Source organism: Rousettus aegyptiacus, unplaced genomic scaffold, assembly GCF_014176215.1.
Source record: "Rousettus aegyptiacus isolate mRouAeg1 unplaced genomic scaffold, mRouAeg1.p scaffold_m13_p_16, whole genome shotgun sequence".
In the NCBI taxonomy this organism is placed as follows: domain Eukaryota; kingdom Metazoa; phylum Chordata; class Mammalia; order Chiroptera; family Pteropodidae; genus Rousettus; species Rousettus aegyptiacus.
Genome location: NW_023416291.1, coordinates 44990571 through 45013928, shown reverse-complemented (window position 1 = coordinate 45013928; position 23358 = coordinate 44990571). Strand labels below are relative to the sequence as shown.

The 23358-nt window shown below is 55.6% G+C and overlaps 1 protein-coding gene across 1 annotated transcript; it reads right to left on the bottom strand.

Annotated features, from left to right (window-relative positions):
- Positions 1 to 382: 382 nt before the first annotated feature.
- RHOBTB2 (Rho related BTB domain containing 2) lies at positions 383 to 18728 on the bottom strand. Its single transcript, XM_016141544.2, has 10 exons — positions 18584 to 18728; positions 14124 to 14325; positions 13349 to 13452; positions 12648 to 12833; positions 11007 to 12025; positions 10638 to 10756; positions 8349 to 8499; positions 5438 to 5526; positions 4498 to 4603; positions 383 to 3292 (listed from the first exon to the last, which is right to left on the bottom strand). Exons 2-10 carry the CDS (start codon positions 14313 to 14315, stop codon positions 3075 to 3077), a joined length of 2184 nt encoding a protein of 727 aa, XP_015997030.2. The 5' UTR covers positions 14316 to 14325; positions 18584 to 18728; the 3' UTR covers positions 383 to 3074.
- Between the last annotated feature and the right edge of the window lie 4630 nt (positions 18729 to 23358).

The following is a 23358-nucleotide window of genomic DNA, read 5'->3' as shown; positions in this document are numbered from 1 at the left end:
CGAGATTTCACCCTGACGCCCCGCCCCTTTCCTGAAAGGAGCAGGTTTTCTGCCTTTGCTGTTCCTTCTGTGAGGGCCGCTCCGCCCTCGTATCTTTGGATGAAAATGTGAGTAAGTTTTTGTCAATCAGGTTTCATTTCAGTTGACTCTTAGAGAACATAAGTGTCTAAAGTATTAGCCTTATCGGCGTTTATCATGGTTATTCGTTTAAGAGGTAGCTTTGCGAGAGCATGAAGTTGCATTTTTTTGTTTTATATCACCTGGCGCGTGATAGGAACTTAATAATGTGTTTCATTAGTGGTTGGGTATCCTTTCACGCTTCTCCCAAGTGGAAGTTCCCTCCTTTGAAGGTTGTTGGAAATATCAAATACAAAGAAAGCCATTAAATACAAAATACTCATGTATTTATGAATTCATGACCAAATTAAATATGAAACCTTATATAAAAAGAGGTGTGTTCTTTGTTTTCCTCCCCATCCTCCCCTCCTCCGGAGCAGCTCCGAGTGACTTGAGGGGTACGGGGCTGTTGTCTTGCCATGGGGCTCACTCCTTCCCCTCCTGCTGATGCCTTCAGGCTTGCCCGCTGTGGGTGGGTTTCCTGCTCTGACTCTGGATATCCAAGGACCAGGTTCGTAGGGACTAAAATTTCAGCCTCTCCTCCCTCCCTCTCCTTCCCCTTGGGGGAGGGACCCCCAGCCCTGGCCGGGCTCCCCCTCAGCCTCCCCAGCTGTGTCTGGGTTGCACCTGGGCCCGCTGGACTCACGAAGACCAGCCCTGACAGAGCAGTTGGGAAGGGGCGGTGGGTCCCTGAGGGCTGAGCTGGCCCTGGTTGCTGGGGTCAGTTTGTGGCCCCGCTCCTGTGGGTGTCCTACGCCTCCTGGGCCACCTACACTTTCTCTCCCCACTGGCCTTTCTGCATCCTCGTCAGTGGGTCAGGTGGCTCAGCCCTGCCAGCTCAGGGACACCCATTTCCCCTCCCCTTGGACTTTAGGCCCTGGCTCCCCCTCTCACCTGGAGTTCCTGGGAGGCCCCATTACTCCCACTTTTCCCCTCCCCAGAGCAAAGGTGCTGGGTGCTCCTCAGCAACCCCCCGCCCCCCCAGCCATGGATTGTGAGCTCAGCGAAAGGAGGCTGACACGCCAGTAGAGGGCAGCATACACCTGGCTCCCAGCTGCTCCCCTGGAGGAGGACTGACAGGGGCAGCAGCCATGGCCTTGGAGAAGTCTGGAGCTCAGACAACATGGCTCACAGCCCCTGAAGACTTGCTTGACCTGCGACCTCCTGCTCCTTCTCCTGACAAGGATTTAACCTCGAATCTCTAGGTCTGGGCACCAGCAGGTTTTACAGAGGATTCGTTTCTGGGTTTGCTCTCTCCTAGACCTGAAGCCTGACTCCTGGTGGCGGAACCCACCCCAGGTCTCCAAGACCTAAAGCATCTTTTCTCAGGCCAGGTGACTCCCCAGCTCTGAGCCCAGGAGCTCAGTGTCTCCTTGACTACACCCTCATCAGAGGGACTCTGTCTTTTAAGTCTAAAAAGGGTGTGGGGTAAAATATGATCGAGATTAGAAAACGAGGAAGGGGTCCACGGTGACCCGGCTTTCCCCCGTGGGGGCTGCTACACACATCGCGCCCCTTCTCGGGACCGACCTTGGCACTGCTCCTGTTCAATTCTCCGTTTTCTCCTTCCCTTGTATCCCGAACCAGCACTAAGTAAGATCCCATCCTATGATCCTTCATCACTGAGATTCCTATTCCTAAGTCAGTGCCCTTTCACCTGACCCTTGACCCCTACCCAACCCTCCCTCCAAAACGTTCACGTCCTGCGGGATCCCCTCTGAAGATGAGGACAACCTGATCCTCATTATAGGCGAAAGCGAGCATCCAATGCTGTGTTCGAATCCTGAGGCCGCCCTTTCTTCCCCACCTACCGCCCCCAAAATCTCAATCCCAGCATGCTAAAGGCATGGGACTCACGCTGGCCCCTGAGCCAGCCAGCAGACCAGGGCGCCCTCGGTCACTGCAGGTGACAAAGTCCTCTCCTGCCCGGCCCTGGAAGCGATTCTACCACCTCAACCTGTGCCTCATCAGCGTGGGGGCTTCTGTTGGGTTTTATAAAACTGTGAGCCACGCGCGTTTTTTTTCTGTTCTTCTTTGAGGGGACAGAGGTTGGAGTGTTTTCGTTGGTGGCGACTCTGCGTGTTGCTCTTGTTTGGTTTTTCGTTTCATTTGTTCTGTTTCGCTAGTTCTGTCCCGCCCCACGAGAAGCTGTGCTAACTAGAGGCAGAGGGTGAGCCCAGAGGAGCATGGGACTTCTGCGCCCAGACCCCCACCGCCCCCTTCGATCCAGCTGTTTCCTTTGGTTCCCAGCTCACACTGGTGAGGGAGGGGGCGGGGAGAAGTTTCTCACTGCACCGCGAGGCACTGCTCCTGGGCCTGGAGCTGGGACCACCACCACCCTTTACCAGGCCTGTCTGTCGACAGCCCTCGGAGGGTGTCAGCAGAGTGCGAGCTCCCACGAGTGGCCCCCGGCAGCTCACCCCAGGATGCGGAAGCCTTGAGCTGAGGTCTGAAGGCTTAATGTCGCCCCTGACTTCTTCGGTGAGGAACTGACCATGTGGAAATGCCCACGAAACATTTGCAACCCTCAAGTCCTTCAACGGAAAAATGTGGCCGGTGGAGGCAGGACCCTCGCTGTGCACTGCCGATCACCAGGAGGGGGCTGCCAGCCCAGACCCCAACTCCGTCGTGGCTGCAAGAGTCTTCCCTTTGACTCGAGGGTTCTCCAACCCAGAGACAAGATGCCAGCGTTCTCAGCTCTTTCCTGCTCCCCGCCTCCCAGCCGCTGTCCCCCGCCCTGCTTCAGAGCTGGGGACCTCCGAAGGGCCCCTGTTCTGATCCACAAGGCCCAGCTCCTCTCTTGCTGAGCGCTGCTGGCTGGTGAGAACAGCTCTGCCCTTAGGGTCCTGGTTATGTGGGTCCCCTTGTCCCTGGAAGGTGGAGGGGCGATGCGGAGAGCAGAGGGGCAAGGACGGGCGGGCAGGACAGCAGTAGGGTCAGAAGAGGGTGGCGGCGTCTCAGACCACAGCCGAGGAGGAGGACGGGGACGACGAGGAGGCCGCAGAAGAGGACGGCGAGGAGGGAGCGTTCCAGAAGAGCCACCGCCGCTTGGGCTGCCGCTTGAGGTGGAGGTAGTCCTCCTTCTCGCGCTCCTTCCGGGCCCGCTGGTAGTGATCTTCCTCCTTCAGGTACCAGACGGGCGGCCACCGGTGCTTCTCGAAATACTCCTGGTTTTCTGGAGCAGAACACAGTGGGCTTGGTTAGAAGGAGAAAGGGAGAGGGGAGCGCTGGGATTTGGGGGGGCGGTGTCTGGGGACACCCCCCCCCCACCCCGCTGCCACCACGGCCTGCAGCGGGCTTCCGTCAGCAAGGAACCCATCCTGGTCCCTGGGGCCGGAAGTGTTAAGCCCCAGCCTTCACAGGGCTCCCAGTCCAGCTGCAGAGCTCCCAAGGGAAAGCCAGATGGGAAGATCTCGGCAGGGGATTCATGTGCACTGGGAATAAAATAGCACGGCTGGGGTGAGAGTGGGGGAATCCTGCAGAGCCAAGGGTCTGAGGGGGAGGGGAGGAGGAGGCCGCAAGGAGAACAAGGGGGTCAGACTGGAGAAGGCCAGGCCGAGGGGTCCGCACTTACTCTGGAAGGTGCGGGGACCCGTGGAAGGTTTGGAACCAGGTGAGTGACGCACTTGGAGCTGTGCTACAGAAAGGAAATGCCAGAAGGGTGAAAGGGAGAGAGTCGGGCGGGAGGACTGGCAGGGGAGAGTGACAGCCTGGTCGCAGGGAGGAGGGCCCCTGCAGAGCGGAGGGTGCCCAGTGACGGCCTCAAGCACCCTGAGTGGCAGGAACTCAGAGAGGCCAGCGACATCGCTCCCCGGCGCCTGCGCAGTTCCTCTTGGGCCTCAGGATCTGACCCACTCATCAAGCAGAGGTGGGGCCACAGGGACCTCAGAGGCTACCTGGACATGTGTCGTCTGAGCTGCGACTTGTGCCCTTTCCTCAGTTGTGAAACCTGTGCGGCAGGTTGCGAGCAGCATTAAAAACAGTTTACGTATTTCTCTGTATGTGCACCGGGTCGCAACATAAAATGTACTTCTTATTATTGTGGGGTCCTGTCTAAAAAGTCTGAAAAATGCCAACTCTATTTCAACACCCTCTTTGCACCCGTGAGGGACAGAAGCACAGAGAGGCGGAGCGAGTTGCCGGAGGTCCCCCGGCTGCCCTGCTGGCCAGCGCCTCTCCTGGGGCCTCCTCTGCTTGGCTGCATGCGCCTTTGCAGGCTACTCCCTACCTGCCAGGTCAAGTTAGGCCCAAGGATCGTTGGCAGCTTCCAGGTGCCCTGAGGTCGGGTCAGAGATCTGCACCCAAGCTGAGCCCCCTTCAGCATGAAGGGGATGGTGGGGAGGGAGGGGTGGGGGAGCGGGTCCTGCTGGGGATGCTCACCTGGGGACATGGCCTTCATGTCTCGGGGGAACTTGCGGCACACGTTGTTGTAGTTGGTGCAGATGTGGTGGAGACACCAGTCCGCCAGCTGGTACGCACAGTGGAACTGAGAACACAGAGAAGGGCGTCCGTCCTGGGACCGCGGGGCGGGGTCAGCCTACATGGCCATGGCTGCTAAAGCCTGAGTGTGGGTGGGCAAAGGCTCTGCGTTCAGAAAGAGCCCACCTTGAGAGGCGCACCCACAGCGCCGTGAGGACGCCGCGCGTGACTGGCTCTCAGTGCCGCCACTACCGTCGTCACCTCGCCTCTGCCCTGTCCCGGCTTCTACAAAAACCCCTCGCCCTTCGTAGTGGCGTCCTACGGGCGTCCGCCCTCCTGAGCTCGTACCCCAGATGACGTTCTTCTCCCCACCATCAGGGGCAGAAGCAGTCTGCACTAAGGTGCTCACAGCTAGGCTTAGAGCTGAGTCGCCCAGGTGTGTCTGCGAGCCTCAAATCTGCCATGCTTTATTTAACTCCATAAACTCGTCTGTAGTGGTAGAATTTCTGACTCTCTCAGGGCTGGTGTGGGAGATTTCGCTAGTTTGTATGGGAATAAGGAGGGGGAATTAATATTAGATGGAGAGTCTTCAATGCCCCTTAAATGATGTCATGCAGGTAGCAACCATGTCTACCTATGAGGCTGGGGTCTCCTCCCCTGCCCTATTGTTACCTGAAATGTCGGTCCCATTCCCCACAACCAGCCTCTCCTCTTGGCATGTCACGGTGCATTCTCTGGCCCGGAGGATGAGATGGGCTTTGCCCGGTCGAGGAACTGAGTCTGACAATGGGTCCCTCTCCACCCACCACCTCCAGCTCCAGTCCCTCCCCATTCGCTGCCAATAGGCAGAGAGAGCCCAGAGTTGAGACTACAGGAGACAGCCCTTCTCCTGCCATCATACCTGAGCCAGTTCCAGGAACACAAGGACGTCCCCGTCGATATCCACCATCATCTGAGTTGCTTCCATCAGCCCGGTCACTGTGTACTGCTCTGTGACACACACAGCCAGGAATCAGCTTAAAAACCGCATGAATGGACAAGCACTCACTTACACCCCAGGGGCCCGCTGCGGCGGGGCAAAGGGAGATCAGAACCAAGGGTAAGTCCCAACAAGCCAGGAAAGGCCACAGGTGATGTAAGTCTGCTCCCACCAGTGAGGAAACTGGGATCAGGGCGAGTAGAGTGGGGTGGGAAGTGGAGGAGGACATTAGACCCATAAAGGAGGATTGTTTTAGCTACATATGTTGCACCAAACAGTCCAATACACTTAGGGTGAAAGCCACCAGTGGAATCAGCCACTGATCCTGCCAGGAGAGGATATGAAGTCTCAGGCTTGCTGAGAACCATAAATCAGAACCATAGATTAAACTTCGTTGTTTGTATTAATTTAAATTTTATTACAAATCGTGTAATAACGTTAAAGCATTTAAAGAAGTAAGTGCTCTTTGTTCTGAATTTTAAGTGTTATCAGTATAAACTCCTGAGGTATTTACTCTTTAACAATATAACTGTATTTCCCAGCTCAGCCCACAGGAAAGAGCTACCAACAACGGCCGTCAGGGCAGCAAAGAGCATCCCTCGCGCACAGACTACATACAGCTTTGAAATACCATTTCCAGTTATCGGAAACCCGGACTTGGGAGGCAAATGGCTGATTCCAGGTCTGGGGCAGGAAATGAATGAAACGAGCCTGGAACATCTTATCTTATCAGAAGCTCTGAGACTCTGGAGCCAACGTGAAGAGACTTCTTCTGGCTAAAGGTTCACTACAGTATTTGAGTTTCGATAAGGGTCATTGCAATTTCAAAACAATCGAGTATGTTCAAATCTAAGAGTTCATAATAATACTTAAAGAAAAAAAGAACCGGTCACCCTCAAAGGATGATAGGAAACAAATTATCTTGAAAACTGGTAAATAAAAGAAAAGAATCAAGTATTAACCTACTTTTCCTTTATGAAGTGTACCACTGGGTAACCAAAAAGTAGGTGAGGGGAAGCATCTCTCTTTTTCAGAAGTATTCCAACAGATAAATAAAGAAGGAATGGTTGAACTGGAACATTACCATTCCACAATATCTAATAAATTAATGGATCCAGACAATGATACTCAATGGCTGATAACATAAGAAGAAGAGAAACAAGCAGACAATCTATGTTTCTTGATGAAAAACAGAAACGAAAATTTCTGTTCTGAAGTAGTCTTACGAAAAGAAAATTAAATGTGAATCTGATCTAGCCTCTTTTTTCTTTTTTTTTTAATTCAGCCTCTAGATCCAGTTTACAGAAAATATGGTACGCTATAGAAATGCAATCAGCAAAAATCTAGATTTTCAAGATCGGTGGATTTTTTTCCAACAAATAAAATGCAAGGGAAAAACTTTTTTTTTTTTTTTAATGAACAAGGTACTTATAGATTAAAAGAAACTTAAAAGATGTATAAAAAATAAAACCATGCTATAGCGCTTACGGATGCACATTTGAATGATAGAACTATCATTCAAATGATAGTAAGGAAGTGAGGTCATAAAAAGAACCCAGAAAGAGAGTAATAGAGTGGAAACTTCTGGGGAGGGGGGAAGGGCTATGATTGGGAGGGACAGGTGGACGGCTTCCGGCGTGGAAGGTTTTCGCTCCTGATATGGGTCATTTTGCTTTACAATAATTCATTAAACCGAACATAGGTTTCATGTATTTGTGTTTCATTTAACAACAAAAAAAGCTTTACGCTTGAATTAATAACTTCAGAGAAAGCATATCACCAAACGTAGAGCATCACCGATTACCCCTTAAGAAGACATGCGTACAACACGTTTTTGTACGTGTTTTCTATAGCATGGACCATTTTATGGGAAAAGTCATTGGGTGTTATTTTCTGGGTGCCTTTCGGGGCCGCCGCGCCATCTAACATTTTTAATGGCTACCTTGTGAAAATTACCCACATGTGCTTCACCAGTGGTACCTATATGACGTGTCTCTGATGGCCTGCCACGACGAAACAAACTTATAGAAGCATCTTTATACACTTTTTTTTCCTTTGGGTCATTTCCCTGGAGATCAGTCTTTCTAAAGCTGAGTTACCTCATCTAGGCGTTTGGACAGTTTCATGTGCTTTGGAAACACCACGTCGTTTTCCACGGTCAGCGTGGGTGACACACCGTCACGGCGGTGATCTTTAGAAGCCTCTCTCGCTCCCTGTCCTAACGCCCTCCCTGTGTCCCCAGCTGGGGTCCCTGGACCCCCTCTGCAGGCTCAGCTCTTAGCATTCTGGTTTTGATCAAGGTGGATATTTCCCGAGTCCCAAACCTGACCAGCTGCCCACGGCCCCAGCAGCTCTGACACTGGGTCCCTCCCTGACCTCCGCAGGGTGGAAGTGAAGGTGGAAGAGGAGGAGGAGGAGAAGGAAAAGCAGAAGAAAAAGGAAAGAAAGAAGGACAAGGAGGAAAGGAAGAACCAAAGGGCAGAAATGTGGAAGTGGGTTCTGTTCTTCTGGACCTCATAGGCTTGCCTGAGTGAGGCGAGCCAAGAGACATGTCAAAACTATCACCTATTGGAGGCCACTTCGCTGGGCTGAAATCGCCTCTGGAGATGGCCTACCAGTGACTCCAGGAGAACATTTTGCTCGCACACACTTCTTTACATCTGTGTCCTCCCCCAAGCCCCAATACGCATGGACGTGCTTCACTTCACATAAACGGGTCCCTTAGTGCCAGCGGTCTGTCCCCGAGGAGGAGACGGGTGAGAGGAGAAGCAACCACTCCTGGGGGTTCCCCTGACTTCTCCCCTGGGGAGATCGGAGCGCTCCGGCTAGTCACCTGTGAGGGCAACCAGGTGCGGCAGGCAGAGGCGGTTGGCCAGGATGATGAGCTTCATGTCGTCCAGGTCGGGGCTGGAGGTGAACATGCCGGTGTACAGGTACTCCAGCACTGCCCGCATGCAGCTCTTGCTAGTGTGAGGGAACGCCACCTGCCGGGGGTGGAACAGAGCAGCGAGGTCTGGCGTTAGGGGAGGAGTCGCCCAGTTCTGAGAAACCCCAAGGCCCTGGCCCGCGCGGCCGGTCTCCCTGCGACAGGTGGCCGGCCATCCCTGTGCTGCCCGTCCCTGCTCAGAAGCCCCCTGAAGGCCCGTCGTCCAGAGCCACAACCTGCACTGAGCCCAGGTGCCGGCAGCACCAGTGAGCATGGCTCTAACAGCTTTCAGAAGGACCTGGACTCTCACTGGCATCCTTTCAAAGCCATTCTGGCTTTGGGAGGATGCTCAAAGGCATCCTTCAGGTCAGGAAAACCTACACCCAGCCCTCCTGGCCCTGCAGGGAGTCGCGCAAGCGGGATACGGAGAGCACAAGCAAACACCAGCTGGCTTCTCTCTGGCTCCTCAAAGCTGATGCTTCGGGCCTCCGGGACCTCCTCGGAGCAGCGCTGCTGTAAAAATTGCTTTCTCATCAGATGCGAGGCTCTCAGGCCGCGCTGGGAATCACCTAGAGCTTTGAAGCTGCTTCTCTGGTACTGAGAAGTGCCCAGGGCTCGCCAGCCCCTGGGGCTTCGGAGAGTTCCTAGTCTCCCGTTCGCACATCCCAAGCCCACTTCCTCCTCAAGGATCAGAGACTGACTTGAATCCCAATCCTCCCCTTAGCCGTCCTTCCGTAAGGACTTCCTTCCCAGGAATCCTAGGAAATTCCTTTTCCGTTGTCATAGGACACTGTGCTGCATTGTTCTTAGTCTAGTTTGCTATTCAGGTCCTTGGTGAGTGTACTAAGTGTACTAAGGGGCTATCGCTGGCTGAGGCGGTACCTGCAGAAAGAAAGACCTAGTTGCTGCGTTCAAAAGACATCACAGATCAGTTGGGATAACTGCGTGTGGACACTCAGCAATTTAAGCAGCGGCACAAAGTGGGACTCGGTTAATTGCAAGGCTGAGTGATGGACGATTAATGTTACAGGAGTTCGGAGCAGATGGAGAATACCAAGGGTCATGGCCTGGGCCGCTCTGCTTGCGGGGAGGATGCAAAAGAGAGAACAGATTTAAGAGTGTAGTTCTGAGGACACACTAACAGGCCCCTTCCAACTCTGTTCCCACTCTCCGTGCCTGAGAAAGTGGCCGTATCAGTGGAAGGACAGGTGAGTTCCCTGATTGAAGGGAAAGATGATTATATAAAGCACTTCTTAGTTTCTGTATTTTGATGCTTGGATACCTGAGGCCTTGGAGGAACCTTGGGATAGTGACAGAGTCCCTCGCGAGCTATATGCAAACCAACGAGTCCAGAACCCAAATCCCCACCACCTTCTTCTTCAGCTCTCACACTCCTGGCTACTACCCACCTGCCCCAATCATCTCAGGAACAGGCACCAGATGACTCGGGACAGCCCCTACGTGCCATAGCCGGCGAAATTAACCATCCCAGCCAATCCGAAACCTTACCTGCCTCGCCGCCCACCCCACCCCTGTTCCTTCTGCCGGAAACCAGAATAAAGGCTGTCGCCCACAGTTCCCCTTGCTCCCTCTGCCCCCGGCCCCCCCAGGTGCTCCTGCCACCAAGCATGCCCTCTCTGGGAGTATAACAATCCATCCTTCCCATGGCAATCTTCTCCCGACCGTTTGGCTTCACCCTGCCTCCATAATAACAAAACCCACATTTCAAGACAGTGATGGGTACAGTCTGAGACACAGACCGAATTTTTTTTCCTGGTCGTTTCGCATGTGTCAGAGAGAAACCAAAGTAGAATGTATAAAGCCAAGGAGTCGGAGGTCTCGAGTTCACGTCACAGCCTCTCCTTTCTGCCGCACAACTTTGCATGAGTCATTAACTTCTCAGGGCCTCGCTTTTTCTTACGTGTAAAGCGGGAGCACTACACTCTATGTGAGTCACGTGTGAGAATGAGCTGAGATAACGTACGGAAAGCGCTTTCCAAACTATAAAGTCAAGATGTCACTATGATCCCCTGTCCTGGTATATTATAAAATCTTCGGCTACGAAAAACCATCTCATAAACTTTACTCACTGGTTTAGCACGTTGTCGGTGCTAAAGAAAGCACCATTAAAATGACAGATGCCTCGGATGCAAAGGGCGTAGGTCTCCGTCCCCTCCCCCACCACCCTGGCCTTACCTCCCTCGTGGAACTCTCCACGAATGGTCCCCCAAACATGGCAGCCATCCAGTCACAGCTGGAAATCAACAGGGGCTTGTGGGCGCTGATGGTGCCATCGTCCAAGATGAAAGTCACATCTGTCAGGGAGAAGAGGCATCACGTGAAGATGCGGTAAGAGAATGCGGGGCGGCCAGCTCCGAGGGCCGACACTGCCCTCAGACAACAGGCGTCCTTCTGAAGCCACACACGGGGAGAGCTGCACAGCCACGCTCTGAGGGCGGGGGCTTCCGGAACGGACATCGGCAGCTCCGGTGACAGGAACGCTAAGGCTACAGGGAGGGCACCCCCCCTGCCGTCTGGCCGTCAGTGCCCAAGCACATTCCCTACCTGAGAAGGTGCCCTTTGCCAAGCACTCCTTCACCCGGTTGGTCCGGCGGACGTGGAAGGCCTTGGTGATCTCCTGGTTCATGAAGGCCTCGTTGTTGAGGATGTTGGCCACCATCATGCGCAGATCGAAGACCTCCAGCAGCTCGGCGATGTGGGCGATGTGCATGAGGTCCCGCTCGTTCTCGTCCAGCTCCCCCGTGTACAGGTACTTGAGAACGGCCCGGAAAGGCCCCGGCTGGATGGAGCCGTCCATTTTTACCACCACCATCAGTCTGGATTTGTAGGTCAGTGGATCTTCTGCCATCTCCTCCTGGATGCTCACAAAAGCTCGGCTCCAGGAGGAGAGCACGCGGCCCCTCCCGGGCAGGTACCCTGTCCCATTGCCCCGTAAGATGCCGTCGCTGGTGGAGGCCCGGAGCCCAGCGGGCCCGGAGCCCCCCGCCTCCTCGATGCTCTCGCACACGTCGAAGCTGGCGGCCCGAAGCAGGAAGTCCCGGCCGTGGTGGTGGTGGTGGTGGTGGTGGTGCTGCTCAGGGTGAGCCCGATGGTCCTCGGGGCGGGGGCCCCCTGGCCCCGAGGGGCCCCCCAGCTCCCCCTCGCTCAGGTCCATGAGGAACAGGTCGTAGAACTTGGAGGAGGAGGTGGAGAGGTAGATCTTGTGGGCAAAGATGCGCACCCGCTCCTGCAGCACCAGGATGACATCCGCGCACAGCGGGTCCTCTAGGAGGTGGGCGGGGCACTCCTCACTGCTGGAGGGGGGGTCGGGCACCACGATGATGGGCGGAGGCGGCTTGGGGGGCAGGAAGGGCGCCTGCAGCAGAGGCCGCTGCACGTTGCGGAGGTGGGACTTCCAGAACTGGAGGTGGCGGCGAGAGATCAGCGCGGCGCGGATGGCGTTGTCAAAGACGTCCTTGATGCCGAACTGGGCCACCACGCTGGTCTCGTAGTACGGGATGCCCAGCTCCTTGGCCACCTCGCGCCCCTTCTCCGGCGGAAGGATCTCGTTAGGTTTAATGGGCCTGGTGGGTTCGAGAAGAGAAAGCAAGGTCATGATGGGGCAGGATGGGTAGCTCTCCGGGGCCTGCCTGCTCTTCACCAGGCTGGGGTGGTCTCTGCTCAGGGTTTGCATCCCTGGCCCTACTCCTGCCCTGCTCACTTCCACTGAATCTCTGCCCTCTCTCCTTCGACCAAATCCCACTAGTCTTTCAAGGCCTACCTCCGAACCCCTCTTCTTCCAGGAAGTTTTCCGTATCTCTCAGGCCCTGGTAATCTCCCCCACTCAAAGCAGTGGGAGCGCTAACTACCTCTTCGGCAATTAACTTGCAATGTTCCACATAGGTTTTTAACATAGTCATCTCCCAGCAGATTTTAAGTCCCTTTCCTGCAGACTGCCTCTCTCCTTCTCTCCTCACGGCACTTAGTCCAGCATTGCCCACACGCTGTATAATGGATGGATGAATGAGGGAGGGAGGGAGGGAGGGAGTGAATGAACACTTTTGTTGCCTCTCTCTGTGAGCTTGCTACAAATGGATACAGAGATATAAGGCTCAGTGAATCCCCTGGGGCCGAGCAGGGCGGGGCGGAGCCACGCCCCTCACTCTGCCTTCCTCCTTCCCCTGCACTAGGCGCCAGCATCCTTACCTAGCCAAGGGGCGCCTGGCCCTGTTAACAGCCTCCAGGTCAGCATAGCGCAGGTCCAGCTGGCAGCCCACCAAGATGACAGGTGCTCGGGGGCAGAAGTGCTTGATCTCTGGGTACCACATGGTCTTGACATGGTGGAGGGAGTTAGGGTTGGCAATGGAGAAACACAGAACCACCACGTCGGACCTGGCGTGGGAGAGTGATGTTAGCGGTAGAGAAAGCTAGCAGGAGGTTATCTGACCCTGGAACGAGGGAGAACATGCAACCCCCACCCCCACCCCTACGTGACAGTCCCACACCTGTCAGTTATCTGCTCACGTGACCTTAGACAAAACGTAATAATAGTACCTCCAATTTACATTACCTCTAACTTTACATTTTAGAGCTTTCAAGGACGCTCGTTTTGACCTCATCGCTATCTTGTTGGAAATTACCATTTTTGCCATCACGAAGCTGAGAGAAATCACCTTGGAATAGCTCCCCTAACTGCCTACAATCACAGAGCTAGTCGGCTGCAGGGCGAGGCCCGAAACCGGGCCTTCTGAAGGCCGACCCGCCCCTCTCACTGCCTGGCTGCCTCCCCCGTGAGGGTCGGCCTACCCCTTCCTCCCACTTTAAACGTCTTGGAGTTGCTCCGTTCCTCGGGAAAGTGGGTGAAGGCCCGCTTCTTGGATCCGCGCAGGCAGCAGAGGCTCCCCTACCTGCCGTAGGCAAAGCGACGGTCTTTGTGATGGTCTCCGAAGGTGTCCCAGAGGCGGAGGGAGACGCTGACATCATCTACTACGTCCCTGGAGCGTTCCAGCACCTGCAGGGGAGGAAGGGGGTGGAGTGGGGAGTTCTTGGGGCCCCTGGGGGTCAGCTCCCTCCCGAGGGTGCCAGGCATCATGGGTGTGTGTGTAAGGACAGAGCTAGCCCCTCCCACTGTGTGCCTTGCACAACACACAATCCAGGTGCCTCCTCTGCAGACTTAGCAGTGAATGCGGCCTCTAAGCTGGCCACGAGGGAAGAGACTCTAAGAGGGCCACGGCCGTGGATATAGAAGGCCTCCCTTCGGGAGCCGGCCCCTGTTCCCGGCTTTACCTGCGAATCACCTCTTTATGTGCCTCTGGCCTTTTGGTATCAGCCGGTAGCTTCTCTCCTTCTCTCAGCTCTTCAAAGCTCCCCCCGCCACCCGCTAGTGCTCCCCAGCCCTGGGGTTGCGATTGCACAAGACGCCGAGCTCCAGGCTCCAGCTCAGCCATGCAAAACACAAATGTAGGAGGACCTTCTACCCGCCAACACACACACACACACACTGGGATGGGCCCCCCTCAGCCTTCTCTCTAGAGGCTCCTTCCTCTTCAGCTGCCCTACCCATCCCCAGGGGGGCTTCCGTGAGCTCAGCACAGGTCAGGGCTGGAGACACCACGCTATGGCTCGAGAAGAAGCCCAGATACATGGTGTGCACCCACCTGCCGAGTGGCCTTGGAGCCTTACCTCCTGGCATACCCGATACTGGTCAATGGCCCAAACCGTGGGCACGTGAGTGGCGAGCAGCTGGTACTGGGTGAGGGTGGCATTGCAGGCCCGGGCGCAGATGAGCCTGGTCTTGCCCACAGCATTGTCCCCCACCACAACGCACTTGATGGTCTCTACGTTTGGCCTTTCATAATCCATGTCAGAATCCATTAATTGGGACCTGAGGGACAGGAGAGAAGGGTCAGGACAGCTTCGCACACCGGATCCCAGAGGGCCGAGGCCAGGAGCTCTCCTCGGGCTGGAACCGCCTCCCCTCTTCCAGCATTTGGGCAGAGAGGAGGAGGAGGAAGGAGTGGGCAGCGTTCTGGGCGGCGGCTCCACAGGGGCCTGAGGGGCTGGGAGCCCATTCAGGCTGAGAGGAACCTTTCCGCTGGAGGGATCACCAGTGTCTCCCCTGTTGCCACCATCCTCCGACTGGGCTTCTGGATGGGGGAGTCCCGCGAGAGAACCCCAGGCGGAGCCTGCCCCGGACCGGTGCCCCGTCTCCCAGGAAGAGGAGAGTCTGCCTGGGAAGCTCACTCATCCTCCGCCCTCCTCCCGCCAGCAGGGCTGTGGCCGCAGAACAACAGCTGAGAGAAGCAGAGTTGGGGCCAGGTCCCCACCCCTTCCCAGCATGCCCGAGGCCAGGGCCACTTTAAAATTTAATGGACTTGTCAGAGCTGGGTGGCAGCTCTCCTGGCCTCCACCTTCCACTCTCTCCTCCCCTCGTGGATTTCCGAGCCTCCCCCGCCACCCCGCCACCTTCTTTGCGGAGATGCCAGAGTGCTTCCTCTCAGCCTCTCAGGGTAGCAAGGCTTCTGGATGTACCTGAGCAGCCCACCAGCCTCCCCGCCCTCCTCTGGGTCTATCACGTGGCCTGCGTAGCTCACTCAGCCGCAGGCCTACTTTTGAGATGGAGGTGGGGTAACTACAGCCTGTGACAATACGGTCCATGGCCAATGGGTCTTGCCACCCCCTACCCAGGCCTGCCCTCCAAGCATCCCACATCTAGCCTCAGGGCGAGTGAGCTATGGTCCCTCTGCATTTCCCATTCCTAGGGAGAAGCGCACTCAGGCCAAAGCCCCCGGAGAACCTGACACTCTTGAAAGGACCCTGATAAACTGGCTGCATGGGTAATGCGGTTGCTGGGGGGAGCACGGGGTCCGAAATGGGCCTGAATTTCTAGGCAAATGCTTGCCTTAGCTTCCTTCTGTGTTGGGCAGAGAGGAAGTGGTTTGTCCACCCTCAGAGAGGGGTGGTTCAAATTAACAATCAGAAGAACTTCCTGTCGTCAAATGTCATGTCAGTGTTTAAAAAGTTGTCACCAGGAGGGGGCCCTTGGCTTGAGGGGCTTTCACCTGCAGCCTCCGCACTGGCACCTTCCTTAGGAGGCATCATTACTAGGCCTTGGTTTGGCCAGGGTCATCGGCCTGCCCCTGCTCACACGCCCTGTGTGCATGAAGTCCGCTGGGGGCTGGGGCAACCTGAAGGAATCCTCCCTAGGCCAAGGGAGGCTGAGCTCAGAGGTGTCCTGGAGGCTGCCTGGGCACCCTCGCTGCTAAGCCGTCCCGCCCGAGAGCCAGGCCACCAGCGGCAACGGAGCAGCTCCTTTCCTGCCGGGCTGTAACTAGATGCCAGCACGCAGGAATGCAGAGCCAAAATATCCAAGTAACGATGGCAACTGAGATTTGCGCAAGGGGATGCATCTCAGCAGCCTAAGCAAAAAGTGCAGCAAGGACTTCTCAATGAGACGAGCGCCTCCTACTTCTTGGATTTGTACAGGATCAGGACGCTGAACAAGGGTCTTCATGGCAGGTTCCCCGCTCCCCCCACCCCAAGTTTCCAGGGTAACTGTCTGCATCATTATTCTGCCTCCGCTACCCCTCCTCGCCCTCCCTAGCAGGCAGCTGTTATTCTAACCACCATGCTCTCTCTCCTGAGCTAAAGACTGGAAATCCAACTCGGACAGTTCCTGGTCTCAAGTAAGGCAGCTGGGAAGATGTGTTGGCCCTGGGAGCAATCAGCTGGGTTGTGGTTTCTATTTTATTGATAGGAGAACAAAACAGAGAGAACCTCAAATACGACTATGTACAGAGACGGGACATAAAAGAAAAACCCGCGAGGCTGGCCAATAGAAGTTCCTTCTCAAATTTAGGTTGCGCGTTGTTGGTATGCAGGCAGAGGGAAATGAGGAGGCGCGGAGAAGGAGCATCCGCTCTCAGGTCCAGGGGCAACTCGATGGCGGGGACGGCGCCGGACGGCAGAGCAGTGCTGGTCCTTCCTGGACCAGCGAGTGTGGATTAAAACGCTCGCACGCGAGGGCATAAGCAAGGAGATGGAGCTTCGTAAGGAGGCGGCGCTAGTGCTGTGGCTACCAACTCGCCTCCCAGCGGTTCCTCTTCCTGCTTGTTCTCCAATGTTTCCATCAGGCCCCTCGAGACTCGGTTTCCCTGTTCAGACCACCACGACCCTAGAGATCCTCACCATGTGCGATGGAAAGATAGTGCGACTCTTGGTAGAATATGGAATCGAGAGTCAGGAACACCCGAGTTCAAAGCGCCTTGTGCGCCTCGAAGGCTAAGCAGGAGACAGGCGCCCAAGCAGGAGAGTGACACACACTGTGCCGTGAGTTTAGCTACCAGACCTGGCGGGCCCCGCTCAGGCCGGACGGCCCCTCCTCACCCTTCCCCTGCTCTTCTTTTCACTTCCTCCCTATTTCCATCATCCTCGCCCCCTCCGCGCCCGTCCCAACTGTCCGACTGGAAAACGTCATTGTCACATCTAGGCAAGGGCCAAATTACTTCACTTCTCTGGGTGTCAGCCTGCTCGTCTGAAAAGTGGGTTTGAGGGCTTTGGTTGGAAGAAAGTCTCCTGAATCTTGGTGAATTCGTGCCAAGAGAGGCTGGGCTGAAAGGAGGTCTTTGCCTCCTTATGTAACGTGGGATTATATAATGCTAGATTACATATCTATATATGTAATTATATCTCTCTTTAAGTACAGACTGGCCTAATTAAGCCAGCAGAACTCTTAGTCTAATCGGGCCTGTCTTAAACAAGAACCCTATACTGCAGATAGCATGGCAACCCCACAGTCATGTAACTTTGGCTCTAAAATATCGCTACCTTACGGTACCACTGATGATGTATGATGATTCAACCCACTCAATGAGCTTCACAATTTCCCCTTTCCTTCTGGCACTCCCTCCTTCAGTGACTCTAGACCTTTCTGTACAACTGCTTCATCTCCATGCCTTCTGAGACTCCTGGGTAACCTCCATAAGCTACGGCTTCCTTGCCACTCTTCCCTGGGCGTCACAACCCCCAATTCATTCCTATCCTTCAGTCACCTCAGACTCACCTAAATGCCCCCTCCCTACACTATCCCACGATCCCTGTTCTCGCTCCAAAAAAAAAAGCCTCTTGCCCACTGCTCTCCCGGCTCTTTGTACTCAGGACAGACTAAAAAGCAAGGTGTGCCCAGATTAGCTACGATCTTCACGGGCTCCCAGTTCCACCCCCACACCCCTACACGCACTCTTTGCAGAGCCCAGAAAAGCCCCCCTTTCCCTCCCACAGCTGATAGGAGGCTTGTTCATCTGTGGCTGCCCTAGTCTGGTTGTCAAGGAAACAACAGAATCTCCCTGGGAGCCCAGCTTGTCTCCTAGCAACCAATATCCCACATCCCGCATCTTACAAAATGAGAAAGGGAGAGGAATATCCTGAAAATGAAGGTAAAAATTAAGAAGGATGGATAGAAAGGGAGAATCAGGAAGGGATGAGTAGAGAGGATGGCCTTCGGGTTTAAAGGAGGCTCCTACCAGAGTCGCTGGCATTGTAACATGGAGGAAGATGGAGAGATGAATACCCCTTGCAGATCCAGTGGACAGCAAGGCCCAAAGGGATCTTGAATGGTCGTGTTGACAAAAATGCAAGCCTAACACAGAATAAGCCTTCTCAGGCACCAAAAAATGATACTGAGGATTTCTCCCAGTAGTTGGCCAGAACTCAGATGCATAGACAGACCGCAATTGGAGTTGGGTTGAAAGAAACATCTCTGGGACGAGGAGCAAAGCCCCCAGATTCCACTGTTTTCTAATGGAAACATTTCCACCACTCTGGACCTTTGTTGCTGACACGCTGCTCTTCACACACACACAAAATAAAAATAAAAAAAATTTTAAGGGGAAGGCCTCAAAACGCCAAGGCAATCGAGTCATCTCCCTTTCCCTAGAAAAACCCGGAAAAGGTTGTGAGTCCCCCGCCCCCTGAGACCCCAGCAGCCGAAGCTATAGCCCAGGGACGGGCGAGAGCGGATGGGACGTTAGGAGGGGCAGGCAGGAGGGGTGCAGGCAGAGGCGGGAGGGCGCGGGAGGGCGAAGCGGCGCGTTTCCAGAGGCTGCTTGCGACCCGGCCATAATAGAAATTAATCATTTACTTACACCACTACATGTGACGGGGTGATTGCTAGCGTAAGGAACACATCTCTTCCTGCTAAGCACGCTCATTTTAGTGAAATGTCTGGGGGGTCACTCCACGCGTGCAAGTTAGGACGATGTCGGCACCGCCGCGCTGCCGCCGCCGCTGCTGTTTCTGCTGCTGCCGCTGCTGCCGCTGCCGCCGCCGCCGCCGCTGCCGCCGCTACAGGCTCCGGGCCCGGGTGCGTGAGATCAGAAACTCGGACGGAGCAGCTCAGGCCGGACGGCGGGCCGGGAGCGGCCGCGCGCGCGCCACTGCGGCCATCGCCTCTTCCGGATCAGCATCTCCCCGCGGCCCCGGCGCCCGATGTCATGGAGGCGCGCCGGAGCCGGGCTGCGCGCGGCCGCCCCGACCTCGGGCGGCCGGGCCGCGCCGCCGCCGCCGCCGCCGGTCCTCCGCCTGCGCAGGCTGGAGGCGCCGCGCAGCGGAGCACCCGGGGGGCGAGGCCGCCGCGGCTACGCCTGGCCCGCTCCGCGCACGCAGCCGCCCCGACGCCTAGCGCAGCCGTCCCGGGCACCGCTCTCGACCTCTTTCTTTCATTCACAAAAATAGGAAAGGGAGAAAAAAAAAAGAGAGAGAGAGAAAGGGGAGAAAAAAAGGGGGGCGACTCGCACCCAGACGGCGGCCGTGACAGGCCCCGCCCACCGCCGCGCTCCGTTGGTAGAAAGGGGGCGGGGGGCGGAGAAGGGGCGGGGGGACGGAGGGGATTGGGCGCCCCGCGACCCCGCCCCCGGCCCCGCCCCGCGTCGCCACTCTCTCCCGCCCCCCTTGCCTTTCTCCTCCAGGGGGTTCGGGGGCGGGGAGGGCGAGGGGGAGGCGGAGGGTGGCTCGGCTTGCCACCTGTACGGTGTCGCGTTTGCTCTACCTGGTGAGACGCAAAACCTCGCCGGACTCCCACGGAGTTTGCCCCTTCCCGCCGAGGAAGAACTCCGAGAGGCACCCCGGTCAGCCCTAGAAGGGATGCGAGTTAGGGGAGGGGGACTCGACATTTCTTCCTTGGCCCTTAAATCCAGGCCTCCACTACTCGTCCACGGGGAGAGGGAGGCAGCGTTTCTGTGTACTCCCTCTGCTGGCGTGGGAGTTTCCCCGCGTTTCCCAGCCGCGTAGGGCCTTCCTCTCTCCATCACTACTGCTGCAGCGGCAGCCTTTGCCTCCGGCTGCTGTGGCCCTGAGTTTGGGGGTGGGTCTCTGTGCCACCTGCACTGTTTCCCACCTCAGCCTTCTCCCCCGCCCTCTTCTCCGGCAGTCTCCACGTCCATTCCACCACCCTCCACCCTATTGCCACCTGGAGTTCGCCAGCATCTTTTGACTTCTGAAAGAAATTCCATGGAGACCCTAGCCCCGGAGATGGTACCTAAGACACCTCTAGGCTCTAGGTCTCAGTGGCCTCCTCAGAGAGGTTATAAGAAGTGACATCTGTAAGATGAGCGATCCTCAAAGGAAGTTTCCATGTTCGAGGCTAGTTTGATTACAATGATGTCGAATGCTAGTAATTACAGCAGTCAGCTCCGTCTGGTTTTGTTCATCTTGTCGACTTCCTCTGGACGATTTTTGAAGTCCAGATTGACTTGCTTTCCTCTTAACCCCCTCCATCACACCTCCAACTTGTGTTCTGAGAATACAAATCCACTCTGATACTAGTTTATGCAAACTATGATTGGGAAGAGAAATCCGTTGCCAAAAAATGCCAAATGAAAAGTGAGTTTTGCATTGTCTGAAGCATGCTCCTCACCTCTAAATGCACATGATTGGAAGTTGCCCATCAAGGTGTTCATGATAAACACACTTTCTGGCCTGGTTCACATTCTGTTACGTGTCTGATAGTGAAGGATGCTTCCCCCATCTCCCTCTCAATCTACCTAGACCTGGAGAAAAGGTTGAGGATGACTGAGGGCGCTACCTCACACTTCTAGCTAGGACTCATTCTCCGTAAAACAGAAACTTTTGGTTCAACACATGCTTAGGAAAGAAACTAAACGATATACAAGTGTGTTTGGCGTTGAAGAGCCTCACCCCATCCTCTGTGCGCCGGAAGTCACTGGGGGGGGGGAATCTGGTGAGGGGCGGGGCAGAGCTTCTTCCACTGACACCCTGTTCCCCTCTCTCAGCTCCACAGTGCAAGCCTATTGGCCTCACCTTTGACATATCCAGGCAGTAGGCACAACCCACGCACAGCACGGAGCAGGAAAACAGAACACCCTCTCCCCGAAGTCATGGAGCTACCAGGCCTGAAGCTGTGGCGTCCAGGCCTTTCACCTCTTCGGAGAAAGAGCCAGCTCAGTCTGGGAACCTCATTGCCCACCCAGGCTGGACTGTGGGGCTTCAAAAGTGTAAAGTTGCACCCCCTGCTCATGTTCTGTAAACCGTCAGGCATAGCCAGGTACTCTGCTGCTGGGAGGTCGGGTGGAGGTGGGAGTCACCTTAATTCCCAGCTCTGCTCTTTTGCCCATAATCCTCATTCGGTTTTTCTTTGACCCAAAGTTCCCGACTCTATAACCTCTCAGGCATTCCTAGTCACGGCCCCACACAGCCATCTCCTGTCTTTTCGGTTCCTCGAAGCCCCCTTCTCCTTTGAAACCAGTTTCTCCTCCACCACTCCCACACCCCTCAGGCCTTTCTTACTATTGCACCATCCCATCCATGATCCAACCTGGCCTGCCTGGGTACCTCCCCCGCAGATCTCCCCCACGGGCCAGCCTACGAGGACTGTCCCCCAACCATGGTTTTTCACTCTCGGCTCAACGACCAGGATCTCCAGGCACCAGCTCCCAGCTTTTTCCCGACACCAGGACAATCGAAGATTCTTGACGTCAGAGGCAGATCACCGCCAAGCTCCAGGCCTTAGCCTCCGCCTTCACATGCCTGCTACCAGGCCTTTTCTCCACCCAGCCCTGGCCTTCAACTCACCCCTCCCAGCTACTCAAGACAGCCGCAGAATCTTGGCTCCCAGGCCAAAGATCTGGCTACCACATTTGCTTCGTCTTTGCCCAGCCTTCCGATGACATAATCCTGGAAAACAGAGCCATTCCTGGAGACTGGGTCCTTTGCCAGCCACCAAAGAGTTGTCAGCACCCACTCTGAGCCCTGTCCCCGGCCCCCAGCTCTCAGTGGGCAGCAGGGTCTCTTAGCACAAGCAGCTCCCTCCCTCTCTCTCACCTCGCACCCCTTCTGCATCGGCCTTAGTGAGTCCGTTTTCCTTGCTTCAGATTACTTCTCAAGTCAGGCCTGGTGGGAGGTTTTTCCAGAAAGGCTTCTGGCTTCTTTCTCTCTCTGCCTCCTCCTTTCTTCTGTTATACACACACGCGCACACACGCATGCACACGCACATGCACACGCATACACCAGCGCCCTTGCCCATTGTTTCGTGGTGCTTCAGAATCAGCTATCGATTCCCCTGCTGGCTAGCTGGGCTCCCACGCTGTCCTTCCACTGGTGGGTCTGGGCAATGCCCTGCCACAGCCTGGCTTACTCACCCCCAGGGTGGTGGTGGGGGTCAGGGGTCGGGGGCAATGCCTGGCTGCACCCTGAAAGGCTTCAGGCGTTTTGGGGGCAGATTCCATTCCAGCCTCCCACCTCCCCTAACATCTCTTTCCTCACCAAAACCCTCTTGTGACTGCTACTTCCCAGTGACATAAACCCCTTGAAATCGTCACCAAAAGGCAATCCCTCCATCTATCCCTATAACCACCCTGGTCAAGGTTGTCACATGTTTGCTGTTTTCCTGAACCCTGTGACCAGGAGGACTAGTCTGGGGGAAAGAATTCTCCATCCGGGTTCTCAGGAAGGTACCCACGCGCCAATCTTTCGGCCAGTGCCACCAAGCCCTCCTGTCCGTGTGGCTCTGCAGGTCCCTCCCCAGTGCCAGCCCAAGCTCGCAGTGAGTGCCCTCCTCCAACCTGCCCGTTCCATTTGCTTCGCAGGCAGTTCCAGCCCTTCGACTACTCGCAGGCTCCTAACCTCCTTTCTCTCCAGCCCTTTCCTGGAACCGAGCCTCTGTGAAGCCCACGCCACAGGCCCTGCGCTGTGAGTTCCTCCCCTTCCCCGCCGTGCAGTCCGGGGCACGTGGCATTACCTCCCTGTGCTTGGGGCAAAGTTCAGAGCCAGCTGAGAGTAAAAGCTGAGGCATGTCAACATCCAGAGCCCCGGCAGGAGGAAAGAGCCAAATCTGGAAAGTCTGAAGTCTCTCAGCCTCTGTGTCCAGGGCTGAGGGCACCACCAGGTCCCCACAAGGAGATGGGACTTTCCTGGGCCTTTGCTCAAGTAGTGACCTCGGCCTGAACTCCCTTCTTCTTCCCATCCCCTGCACTTGGATGATGCTTATCATCTTTCAAGTCTTAGCCTCGATGTTACTTCTTCCAGGAAGCCTTCCATGAATACTCCCTACAAAGTCTGGGTTCCCTGCCTTTTCTCTGTATATCCCTATTAATACTAGTCACACTGCTCTATCACTGGGTCTCTCTCTCTCTCTCTCTCCCTCACAGTGCTGAGAACTCTTTAGAGAAGAAACTATGCTTATGCAAAAGAATATCCTTCATGCTGGTCCAGCAACGAGAATTCAATAGGTACTCAATAAATGCTTGATGGGTGCATGAATGTTCGGGGTGGGGAACCTTATGGGGAGGGGGTTGACACCACCCGGTGGCTACTCACATGCTGTCTAGACGGGTCTCCCAGCCTTTTTTTCAGGCTGCCATTGCCCTGTACTGCCTCTAGGCTCCTAGTTGGGCTGGACTGAAGG